The sequence below is a fragment of the Scomber scombrus genome, chromosome 5, assembly GCF_963691925.1.
Source record: "Scomber scombrus chromosome 5, fScoSco1.1, whole genome shotgun sequence".
Taxonomy (NCBI): Eukaryota; Metazoa; Chordata; class Actinopteri; order Scombriformes; family Scombridae; genus Scomber; species Scomber scombrus.
This window is the reverse complement of record NC_084974.1, coordinates 26,077,351-26,090,878: the sequence shown is the minus strand read 5'-3', so window position 1 is coordinate 26,090,878 and position 13,528 is coordinate 26,077,351. Positions and strand designations below refer to the sequence as shown.

General features: G+C 39.0%; 1 protein-coding gene and 1 non-coding gene across 2 annotated transcripts; both read left to right on the top strand.

Moving 5' to 3' along the window:
* Positions 1–269: 269 nt before the first annotated feature.
* On the top strand, positions 270–12,679 carry scn2b (sodium channel, voltage-gated, type II, beta). The gene is given in 6 exon segments (XM_062419221.1): positions 270–345; positions 2,348–2,441; positions 5,541–5,661; positions 11,337–11,510; positions 11,601–11,817; positions 12,483–12,679. Coding segments are annotated over 6 exon segments (879 nt in total).
* Positions 2,791–2,864, top strand: trnat-agu (transfer RNA threonine (anticodon AGU)). The gene has a single exon. It is a non-coding gene; the product is annotated as a tRNA-Thr (tRNA).
* Positions 12,680–13,528: the final 849 nt, after the last annotated feature.

The following is a 13,528-nucleotide window of genomic DNA, read 5'->3' as shown; positions in this document are numbered from 1 at the left end:
TATGATTTAATTATACTGTGCTTCCTCTGTGCCCGCCCTCTCGCCTCCATCGCAAACAAACCGACAACCATGAGACCAACCATCATAAGGCTACAGACACTGCCAGCCATGTCCTGCCTCTAAAAAATAGCATATACTGGGATTTATTTTTTAAAGCATTTTAACGCATGTACTAAGAGCAGACTTGCTGCTCGTTTTCTATTCATGAAATTTTTCTAAAGTTTAAAACGTCGTTTTTTTCTTTTCTTTTTTTAAAAAAAGGAGAGAAAATGTCTTCTCGCGCGCAGGAGAGCAGGTCTGTCGTCCAGCTGGTGAGCGCAGTGCTGCTGCTGCTCTCGCTCTCCGGTAAGAAACAAAAACAGCCAAACCGATCAATGCTTTGATACATTGATACGCGGATCGACAGTTCGATAGAATGATAGCTCCTGCAAACTGCTCCATCTTTCGGCCTTTTCCTTCATATCTGACTGTGTGTGCGTGTGTGTGTGACACAGAGGAGGAGGAGGAGGAGGAGGAGGAGAGGGAGAGTGTGTGTGTGATAAAGGGTGTACTGTGAGATTATCTCACATCTCTCTCTTAATTGTTATTCCTGCATTTTACCAGTTTGATTAGGTCATCCATTAAATCAAGATTTTCGTGGCTTTTCTCGGCACACTTTCACTGGTTTCTGATCAGCCGTGTTAGTTTTGCGTGAGGATTTATTGCCTTTTACGTCTCTATATACCCCCTGGTGACGGTTAAATCAGTGGCCGGGTGTATCACAACCTTTAAACAGGATTATGATGCACTCTGTAAAAATAAATATTGGCTTAGTCTGCAAAATGATAGTGTACAGCAGGTCTCTGTGACTCAGTGTTGCTGTGAGTGCTAGATAGAAATAGGCCTATAACCAGGTGCTAACAGTGTGTTATTGATATTTATAGGTCAGTTGCAGTTATATAACATAATATTAGGGGTATGAGATTATTTTATAGGTTTATTAATCCATAAGCACATGAATGCATATAGAGCAGATGTGAACAGGATGATATCCTACCTCAACTCTTATCTGCCTTATGAGAGCCATATGATCAAAACACACTGTTACACAATGCCGCCCACATCTGATCATTATTTAAATTGAGATTGATCAAATGTGCTCCACTAAATTTCCAGTGCTGTTAAGAAAAAAATCCTGTTTTATGCAAACCAGCATTGTGGTGAAGCATTTCACTGAGTTTGCATGACAAACTGCTGCTGCTTAGATATAATTTTAATGCCAAAATAAAGCCACTTCTCATTAGTGACAAAATGCAACATGTAGGTTACTATACTAGTAACACTTCACCAAGTGAAATCTTCCTTGTTCTGACATTAGATTAGGTATCAATTTAATAAAGGAAATCCATAAATGTTCATGTTTTTGTTTTTTTTGTATTACAATACATTTTCTAAGAGCAAAAACAGAATTAAACTACATTATTGGTATCCATGTGGAGCATGTTTTTGTTTTGTGTTCTTGGCCCTCATCACTGGGCCTTTGCATCCAGCTCAAGCAGGAAACAGGATATTGTAAATCAATAAGATGTCAGGGAAAGAAGGCAGTGTTTTGGATGTGATCATTCCATAAATAGTTTAATTTTATTGGTTAAATATTGATAATGAGTCACAGAAAATTATGTTTCCCAGAGAGTTAAAGCAATAGAGAAAAAAATGCAGAACTACCTATTAAAAAAAATAAATCAACAAAAAGATCAACGTGGGGGACGGTGCAGTTTCATGGAAAAGCCCATTTTCAGTCACTTTAAAACTACCCTGACAAGCTAAACTTTAGTTTGAGTGAGACATTTTCCCTAGTTTGACACTATGTGGCGTTGTCTTCTTGTGTCATCAAATGTAGCCTAACAGTGATTGGGAAATTACATAGGGGAACTCACACCAGTGTATTTTTAGTTAGTGTCAGCACCCGTTGCTGTCTCACCTACTGTATGCCAACTGAAAACAGATACCCAAAAGTTTACTGTTGCTGGGGAGCTTGTTGCATGGAGATGCTAAGGTACAGATGCGTCCTTCTTTTTCTATCAACAGGATGTAGCCAATTGTAGACAATTGAAAGATTGCAGTATTGCTATTCAATCTTTAATTATACGTAGGGTGTGTAGTATATTTGTTATATAAAAACACACCTTAAGTATGTCACTGAGAGAACTTCATGCATGAATTACAGATGTTGTGCCACACCCTGAGCTGGCTCATGAAAACACATAAGATCACAAAAGCTACTGCTCCATGCATTATAAAAGAAATTGATCAGGTAACATTATGTTGTTTCCATCCCCATAAACACATACTGCAACTCTTTCATAAGCGTTCATTCTTCAGCTGTAAAAGAACTCAGAATGCAGTTTTGCTGAAAAACAGTTTTATATTATTTTGTGTTGCCCTTTGGAAATACAGCAACTGTAGAATATTCCAATAAAAAGTTTGTCAACATAGTATTTCTTTGCACTTTAGTTACTGCTATAATTCCCCATTGATACTTTTTCTATATCCATCAGAGCTTTAACTTTTCACAGCAGCTCAAAAAGCACAGTTACCACTCAGAGGCACTAGAGGGCAGCAGCACACCATGAAGAGAATTTGTATACTGCAAATGTACTGGCCTATGTCTGACATTAGTAAGCAGAGAACAGTCACATGGCAACACGTTCAGTCAAAACTCTAATGTAACAGTAGTCTAGATGCAGTATACTTGTATGCCAGACTCCAGTCAGCAGGGAGGTATTTCTGTAATGGGTAAGCACAGCTATAGGCGCTGTGGCTTAGTTGGTTAAAGCGCCTGTCTAGTAAACAGGAGATCCTGGGTTCAAATCCCAGCAGTGCCTTTTATAAAAAATAAAAAAAATTTAAAGCAGGAAATAAAATATTTAAGACTTCAATCATCAGTATCAATTACTCAGTATAGCAATGTATCACATAATGTTACTGTGCCCACTCATGCAGTGCTTGTAGTACAATCAAAACCTATAATGTTTCTGATATAATCTACATACAATGTGTTTTTGCTAAAAATTACTTGTATCTTTTTTTTGGTGTTGAATACTATTTTTGTATGAAACCTATCAACATACAGGAGGAATTTTATGGCAATGTTTCAAGGCAAGGCAAGGCAGCTTTATTTATATAGCGCATTTCATACCCAAGGGTAACTCACTATGCTTTATATAAAAACAAACATTTGACAGTAAGAATGATTAAAGCATGCAATAAAAAAGAACCCAATTAAAACAAAGTACAGAAAAATAGAAAGAGAGAAAGAAAATAAAAAGCTAGACTAAAATAGAGCATAAAATATGAGAGTACAGCATAAAATGATGCATTAAAATCATTAAAACGACATACAGTGCAATTGAAACATTACAATTTTATGTGCGTTAAAAGAGCTCAATCATAAGAGGAAAAGAGGAACGTTTTAAGCGAAATTTAAAAATGTTCATAGTTGGGGCTGATTTCAGTTCTGTAGTTTGTTCCAGTTGTGTGCAGCATAACAGCTAAATGCTGCTTCACCATCTTTAGTTTGAACTCTGGGCTCCACTATCTGACCTGAGTCAGTGGATCTCAGAGCCCTACTGGGTTTATATTCTATTAACATGTAATTTCTGTATTCTGGATCTAAACCACTCAGTGATTTGTAGACCAGTAGCAGAACTTTAACATCTATTCTATAGCTGACTGGGAGCCAGTGTAAAGACTTTAGAACTGGAGTAATGTGCTCTGATCTCTTTGTTCTGGTCAAAACTCGAGCTGCAGCATTCTGAATGAGCTGCAGCAGTTTAATGCTTTTTTGGGGGAGTCCAGTCAAAGACCGTTTCAGTAGTCGAGTCTACTGGAGATGAAAGCATGAATGAGATTCTCCTGGTCTGTTTGGGACATAAAACCCTTCACTCTGGATATGTTCTTAAGCTGATAGAAGGCTGTTTTGGTAATTGATTTGATATGACTGCTGAAGGTCAGATCTGAGTCTATCAGCACGCCAAGGTTTCAGACTTTGTCTTGAGACAGTGACTTAAGGTGTTGCCAAAAACAATGACCTCAGTTTTGTCCTGATTTAATTTGAAGGAAATGTTGGTTCATCCAATGTTTTACTTGCTCTAAACAGTGACACAACGACTCTATAGGACTGTAGTCATCTTGGGACAGTGCTAGATAAATCTGCGTGTCATCTGCATAACTATGATAGTCAACATTAGAGTTCTGCCGAATTTGACCCAGAGGCAGCATATATAGACTGAACAGAAGGGGTCCAAGAACTGACCCCTGAGGAACTCCACATGTCATAGCCACCCGATCGGATTCATAACTTCCAATGGTCACAAAATAACGAGTAGGACCTGAATGAGACCTTCTACTGTAGGACTGCTCCACTGAGTCCTGCCCAAGTTTCCAATCTGTTCAACAGTATAGTGTGATCCACAGTGTCAAAGGCAGCACTGAGATCCAACAGGACCAGAACTGACACCATGCCTGAGTCAGTGTTCAACCTTACCTCTAATAAGAGCTGTTTCTGTACTGTGGTTGAGAAAATCCACTTTCTCAACGATCTTGGCTATAAAAGGAAGATTTGTGATAAGTCTGTAGTTGGTTAACATGGAAGCATCCAACGTCCTCTTTTTTAGGAGTGGCTTCATGGCAGCTACTTTTAGGGGTTTAGGAAACGTGCCTGATTGAAATGAGCTATTTATTATTTGCTGCAAGTCAGTTTGTACAGAGTTCACAATAGTTTTAAAAAAGTCAGATGGCATTGTGTCAAGACATCAGCAGCAGATGGTTTAAGATGCTGAACTGTTTCCTCTTTAGTTTTTTGGTCTAATGTATTAAATTCTGACATTGCAGTTGAGTTATTCCTGGGTGGTTTATGCATCATTTTATTGTTTTGCTGATTTGTCTTAATGTTTAACCTCATGGATTTAATTTTTTCACTAAAAAAGCAAGCAAATTCATTGCATTTTTATGTGGAAAGGAATTCTGGAGCAATCTGTTTAGGGGGGTTTGTAAATGTATCAACCATAGCAAACAGAGTGCGAGTATTGTTGATTATTATTAATAATTTCAGAAAAGTGTCGCTGTCTAGCCTTGAATAACTCATAGTTAAGATTACAAAGACTTTGTTTGTAGAGGTCATGGTGAATTAGAAGTTTAGTTTTTCTCCACTTACGCTCTGCTTTCCTGCATTCTGTTTTCAAAGCCTTTACCATCATAGTGTTCCTCCACAGTGTTTTCTGTCTGCTCAAGGTTGTCTTAGTTTTAATAGGTGCAACAGCATTCATGACATTTGAGATTTTCCAGTAAAATTTATCCAGGAGTTCATCAATTGACTCTGCACTCACAGTTGGTGACATAGCTATATCCTCCTGGTTTCCGCTATACATTTTGTCGGGGCGCCCCGCCACTGCTTAATTATTGCCACCACGCCTTCAGAATTGCGGCAGGCGCGTGGCGCACAGTATGTATTTGGATACATTGTAAATACTTTCTCCACTCCCCTAAACTCTTTCCGTCAGGGCAGCGCACGCTTCGACTGCCGTTTTCAGACCAGTAGGCTGTGGGCTCTTATTTGACAACGCGCCGCCTAACCTGCGCGTGTTGTGTCTTTCATCAGCTGATGAGCGTCAACAACACCAGGTAAACGCGAAATTGATGATTGGTCACTTAGCCAAGGTTTACTTGTGAATTCCAATGCCAGATGTAGGCTATGAATCTGAATTAATTTAGGTATTGCCTATCTCCAAAAGGCTACCTCAAAATCCACCAGAATGCAGGAAATCATATCTAACAAAACCAACATGTTCTGGGGGAGAACCCCCACACCCCCGCCAGTGTTTTTGTCCACCACATACTGGGGTGGAGGGATGGTGGGGGGGGTTGGCACTGTCCTGCCCCCACACCTTGAAGGAAATCCTAGAGGAAACACTGAGCCTCCATAAACTTGGCACTGGTAACCTCATTTATGTACCTTTTCCTAACAGACACAGAGGTTAACTGAACCTTTGGAATGATCTGTAAGTCAAAGAACACACAGAAATTATCAAATGATATCACCTTAAAATCAACAGAAGAAATGTCATCACCGTTAGAGATAACCAGATCCAGAGTGTGGCCTTGAGTGTATGTGGGCCCTTTCACATGTTGCAAGAGGCCAAAAGTGTCAAGTAGAGAGTTCTTTGGCATTACTGTCCATGTTATTGTCTACGTGAATGTTAAAATTCCGTTATGATAAAAAAAGTTGTAGTCAGTGCAGATGATTGACAGCAGTTCAGCAAACTCATCAATCACAACATCAGTTTAAATGTGATTAGTTTGTTATCAAAAGTCAGATTAATCCTAGTCTACTATTAAACATTGGGTAGTAAAATGTTCATCCTCTGCAGCAGTGGAGCCACTGGCAATACATATTGTTTTCAAAAAGGGAAAAACAGAAGAAAAAAATACAGTTTTACTAGAAATATGACAATGTGATATGTTCTCTTTTTGTTTGTTTGTTTTTGTTTTTATCTGAATATACATGTATATAGTAGCTGTAGGTTCCACTCAAACCCTTTAAATGTGTTTTGAAAGTAAAAATGTATCTTAAATCATACAGGCGGCCAGACTTTGTGACTCTACTAGAAGTAGACATGACTGTCAATAATGCATAACTTGCATAACTGTGAAAGAGTGGAGGGGTGACAAGGACAAGGGATGGAAAGTACCTTTCAACTCTTGCTCAATCCATTAGTCAACATTTTCCATGTTGTTTGGTATTCAATAGTGATCATAAATTAGATCTAAAAATGAGTACGGGCTTGTGCAATTACTATGCCTGAATACAATGCAGTAAAAGGTCAGTAAAAAGGCTAATGTGACCCTGTCTGTGCTACTGTGTTTTCCATGTGTAGTGATGTTCAACTTGTGTTAATATTACAGATACATATCCTACAAAGATGTTGTGTGGGTTAATGCAGTGCAGCAACATTGTCATAATATCACACAGTACTGTATTACTTGATACGTTTCTGAGACTGGTTACTATCCCAGTCTAGTCATGACATAATTTCCTCCCCACAGGATTCCTGCAACTCCTCCACGAATTTCTGACAAGTCATATTTCTGCAGCGAGCTGTATTGACTGCTGACTGCCCCCACATCTACAGTAGCACCTGAGTGTTGCAGCATCAAGTATGGAATTCTCCAAAAAGGGGGGCACTATAGAGCCCACAGTATAGAACTGAACTGAATCACAGTTTAAAAATATGTAAAGGCAGCATGCTGGGTCAACATATCATACACTAAATGCTTGTATGTTTTACAGGCTTTGTTTTGTTGGCTTTGCTTGGTGTAGCTGCACAAATAACTCATGATTCATCTTTTCACCAAAAGAAAAAGCAAAATGACCAACCTACCAAATGGACTCAAGTGCTTCAAAAAACCGTAATGCCACTTTGTCAGCACACATGTATACATTACCCTCCTGTAACAGAAGATAGACTTGGTGATACAATCAAGTGTTAAAATGCCAAGCAGTAATATACTGTAGGTGGGAGTCAAGCAAATGACTAATAATGTACTGTCTCACCCTAAACTAACAAGACTCCAATGCACAACATGTTTTGCATAGAGGAACAAACAACCAGCTCATGATTGCAGCAAGCAATCAGAGACCAGATCTGGTGTTGTGGTCTAGCTACTTGTGATGCATCATCATTAAGCTAATATTGCCCAGGGGACATATATGTTATTAACAAGTGCTTCCAGTTGAAGTGTGTTTATGGTGAACTCAATGGCCATGCTCGGAGGAGGTGGGAGTCAAAGCCCAGACCCCAAAAAAGGCATGATGTGTCTCTATTAAGCTGTTAAAGTGGCAACCAATGGCTTTAACTAAAGACAAAATCTGGGACATGATGTAGTGTTCTTTCTTCAGTAATTCAGATAATTGGCCCCTAAAAAGAAGGAGGGTGCACATTTGATACCTCAGTGAAAAACCAACCAACTCAACACCAGCATCCTCTCCAATAAACCATCCAAGGCCAGCCCCTTGAGAGCAGATGATATAAGGATTTGTACCACACAGTACTACTAAATGATCATCATCATCAAAAAAGAACCTTAGTGTAAATATTTCAGATGTTCCTATGAATACTTGGCTGTATCCCGTTCAACCCTGAAAGCAGCTTTAAATTCAGAAGAAGCCTTCAAAGGATGCTGTCCACAGTCAAGTTGGTCTTCACAGGGTCCTTACTTTGAATAGCTTGAATGCCGTCCCTATGATGTGTAATTGGATCTGGCAGAGGGGGAGTTGAGCTATGCTACTATAAAACGTTTTATTCACTGACATACTTATTGACACTTTCCTGGATAATCCAAACATTTAGCTTGAAGCATAATCCTGTGAAAAATTATACACTACACATATTCTCCAGCCATGGAAAGATGCACCTGATCGATAATGCTGCTTGAAAATGATGTGATACATATGAAATAAGACTCAGCTGTCAGTGTTTTCACCACTTGTTTGTCTTTAATTAAGAACACTGAATGGTTGCAATGAACTCTGTTTACAAATGGCAGTTCCATGTGTCATGTTTTTCAAAATGTCAGCCTGTTAGTGAACTCTTATCAAACTAGTGGGTCGATCACATTATTTTTTCATTTTTCAAAGTCAATCATACATTTTCTCTTTTTCATACTTTTCTTACTGCAGTCTCTTTCTTTATTCCATGCCTTTGTGTCCTTGAATTCTTTTACCCCTTAATTGGAGACATTAAATACAAACTGATATTGCCACCTACGCATGCACAAACCTATGCATACATAAAACCTGATGAAAAACCTGTCACATAGAGTGGGATAAGAGAGATGGTGACTGCAAATGAAAGATGACGTAACAACACTACCTACGGTTTACCTCTTTTATTCTGCAATGACCTTGTAAGCACAGGCAACAATGGAGGAAAACAGAAGGCAGTAAGAGAGAGAAATGTGGGGAGTTTTGGGAAGGGAAGATATGGGGCAGGCAGAGAAAGTGCAAATTTGAGGGTAGGAGAGGAGTTGGTGCGAACAGGGGCTTGTAAAGAGGCGTGACAGGAGGTAAAGAGAGGTGGACAAAGATGGGAGAGGAAAGAGGGAGGGGCAGAGAGAGGGAGGAGTCACATGATGCCCGCTTTACTGCAGTATTTCATTTGTTAGCAAGTCTGTGTCTCTCTCCGTTTCTGCATCTGCCTCTCTTTTTCACCATCCACAGTACTGCTGAGTCAGCAGGAGCCTGTATCGTACTGATTCTCTAAATGTATATCAGTGTATGACTTATTGTAGCAATGGGACATGTATATACAGTGCTTACCATATGTGTGTGTGTGTGTGTGTGTGTGTGTGTGTGTGTGTGTGTGTGTGTGTGTGTGTGTGTGTGTGTGTGTGTGTGTGTGTGTGTGTGTGTGTGTGTGTGTGAGAGAGACAGTGACAACAGTGCATATTTGAATGTGTTGGGGTTGGCTGTGTATCCAGACAGACCAGTATGCAGGGATGACATTGACAGAGCACAGCTAGCATGCTTAGCTCATTGCTGACAATGCACACCTTGTGTGATGGAGTGTGTGTGCATGTGTGTGGAGAGAGAGAGCAAGAAGCAGGTTCTGCACTGCAAAACACAAAACACCTGACTCGGATGGTGTGCATATAAAATGATGTGTGTGTGTGTGTGTATGTATGTGTGTGTGGTTGTAAATTATACATATCGACGGTGGGTGGAGATGTAGAAAGTGCATGGGTGTGTTTGTGTGGTGCAGAGAGGCAGGCCTGTGGAGTGGTGCAGCAGCAGTGGGAAGGGAGCCAGAAACACCCGACTGCAGAGGAGAGAATGGTGCAGAGTCCCGTCACACACACACACACACGCACAGGCACATACACTGAGAGAGAGCACATATTCTGTCTGGGGAGTGGAAGCCCATGCTGTGACATTAATGTTAAAAGAGAGGAGGAAATGTGAGGAAACTAAATGATACTTACTTTCATTTCATTTCAAGTAATATTATGTGCCATTTTGACTTTAATTTTAGGATGTTAAATGTAAGATACCTCCTAAAGTTAAACAGTGTATATACTTATCTAACATAATTTCCTGTTACTACAGTAAGAGGGAGCTTTTGTAGGCAAAAACTATCATGATTATGCAATTTTATTTAGTTTGTTTTTTGTTTTGTTTTTGTTTAAATCTTTGTTATTTTAAAGGTTTTTTTCTTATTCAGAATTTATGGCCAAATTAGAGAAGATGCTGTCCTGCTAACTTAATCAAGTGGAAAGATTGTAATTACTTTAAACACACTTTACATAATTAATGAAGGACAATTTAGAACCAGATGTCCACAGCGCATAAGTATGATTGACTCATTTCACTTCATTCCATTGTTTCCATCAAGATAGATTTGTAAATGACAAAGCGTGCCAAAATGTTTCATCCCCAAGTTCAATCCAAATCTGACCAGTGATATCTGAAATATTCAGTTTTTGGTCAGTGCAGTGGATTAAAAACTAAAGAATAATTTGACGATCCATCACAAATACAAGTGATACATGCATTAAAATTTTGCAATCAAAATATAATTTTATCCTCATCAAAGGACTGAGCCCATCTACAGTGTGGAATGTTGTGTGGAAACTGATGTTTATTCGCTACAGTCAGTGCTTTAAAAATGCAAATCCAATTATAAAGGTGTGATATTGTAGACTTATGTTGTAGACTTAGATGGACTAAAATACAAACATTCTGCACTTCTGTTTGTTGTCTGTTTTAAAATAGACTTCATTGAAATTGTTTAAGTATGATGTATACTTAAATATGGCATATTGCTTGATCTACAATCACCTTATCACCCACATCTAGAAATCTTTTCTGTTAGTTGAAACACAGGGAAGGATTCACATCAAATACCTGTCAGCCTGAAAAACAGCATATACAGATGGAGTGCAAAGAGTCAGCAGTTACATGGAAAAAACACATCCTCACTACATATTGGCTAAGCGAAACTGCTGAAGAATGGAATAACACTCTTTTAGTTGCTCACAGTCAAATGAGCACACCCTCTGTCTCGATTTACATAACTTGGATTAGACTCAGACCTGAGTCAGAAATCTGATATTTTTAGACGCAATTGGAAAAGAACAGAAAGGACTTTGTACTCACAATCTATTGATGTAATGCTGTCAGTATATATAATTTCAGTACATTTGAAAGATGAATCAATTATAGTTGACACATACTGTAACTCTTTAAATTCTTACAATTTATATATTATATTTTAAATATTTCAATATTTGTACGTTTGTTGTTTTTATTTACAGGTTGTTCAAGCATGGATGTTCTTGTGGCAAATAAAATAAATGCACTGAATGGAACAACTGTTAAAATCACCTGCACATTCACCTCCTGCTATAAGATGGATGTCACCAAGTTTGCCATGAATTGGACCTACCAAGAATCACTCAATGATACAGAGGAGATGGTAAGATGGCTAGTTCTTATACTGAACACACAATACTAAGGGGAGCTATGTTATTAAAGTCCAGTTGTGAATTTTCTCTCTTTCCCATAGTTTATGACTTTCCAAAGGAAAAAAGGAATGGTATCTCAGCGTACAGATCAGTTTGGAGACAGGGTCACGTTTGTTGGGAACCTGGATAAGAACGACCTGTCAATCACCCTATCAGATGTTCAGCTGGAGGATGAGGGGATTTACAACTGTTATGTGAGAAACCCCCCAGATCGCAACCAGGGACACGGTGTCATAAACTTCAATGTGGTTACTGAACGTAAGATACCAACTCCACCTTTGAAAATACAAAATTGCAACTGTCTATACATTCCAACCTTCGCCTTTAAAATACACTCCCTGATATCTCACAATAGCATCCCTGCAACCCCTAAATTTTGTATAACTGCTATTCAGTGCTAAACCAAAATCAGGAAGTGTATTTATAAGGGTGCATGTTCCTGTGTTGGTAGTTTGTAGTTGGCTGCAACAAAATATGGCTAAAAACGCTCCATTTGTAGGTTTGCACAGTTAGCTGTTTATGCTGCTGTGGATAATTGCAAAAGCAGGAAATGAACGAAATGTATTTAGTCTCATTTCCTTGTTTTGCAGTGCACTCTTGCAGGCACCTTATCTTAAGAATAAATGCCATACAATAATTGTGTATAACATAGGCTACTGTGTGTGAGTTTCCTAGAGCATGAAGACCTACTGGTGATGAGTCAGCTTTTAAATCATTGATGACCAGTAAGACGTTGAAACTGTCCCTCAGCATCTCTTTCACACTCACACTTATGCACATACACAACACAGGCTAACTCAGCAGCACTTTAGTTCTTTCCACTCTGTTTAATCAGCCCAGTAAAGCTTTTAGCCAGCATTGCACTTGTCTACATCCTTTGTCTACAAAATACTTAACCCTCTCCTCTCCTGTCTTCTCCTAAGTTCCCCCTCCAAAGGACTCAACCATTGCAGTTGCCATTGGGGCATCAGTGGGCGGAGCATTAGCTCTACTGATCCTTTCCATGGTAATAGTAAAATGCCTCCGTCGACACCGGAAACAGGAACTGATTTCAGAGGAGAAGATGGAGGAGGAGGGAAAACTGGAGGCTGAATGTGTTGCAGAAGAGGGAACAAAGTAAGAAATTTCACTGTAACACCTTTAATTCTCAATCAGAAACTTCCAGCAGCACCACATTTAAAAAGAATGTGTAGATTTGCAGCTGCTGTTTTACTGGCATATACCATGTAAACAAACATGTCACTGTAGTGCCACAACCCCACATAAAGGGGAGAGGATTGTATTTGGGCACAAGGAACCTTTAAAGGATATTGCAAAAAAGCAGGTTGGCAGGTTGGAGTACATGCACAAAAAATGATATTGATAAACAAAAAATATTAATGAAACAGAAGCAAAATTGAACCCCAGGAAACTCAATCAAAATAACATAAGCCATGGCCACAGACAAATAAAACCTGCAGCCTCCCAGCAAACTGCTTTCTGCTTAGGTTATCACAGGGTGAGCTAGACTGATACCACACTTTCAAAACATAAAGAACAACACTGATGTAGAATTTCTGTTACTGCTGACAATGACAATTGACTATGGAACATACAGCTGTGAATGCACCAAATTATACAGAATGTAATTTACTGCACAACAGTTTTATCCTTCCTACCTCAACTTGACAGTGCAGTGACTCACCAATGAGTGCAGCTAATGATGCACACATGTTGCCACTACCACTGATTTAGTAGGACTAAAGCCTTTCAACAAAACAAAACATAACACTGGGAAACACAAAATAGTCAACTGAAACCTGTATTACATTTATGCAATATGACTGAAATGAACAGAAAACAGACTGAAATTAGTTATCCAACACAAAAACACCAGTGGGAACCAGGACTATATGAAAAGGGAGAGAAGAAACCTTTTCACAGTCACCCATGTTCTGGCAGATACCATTGCCTTCAATAATATACTGAT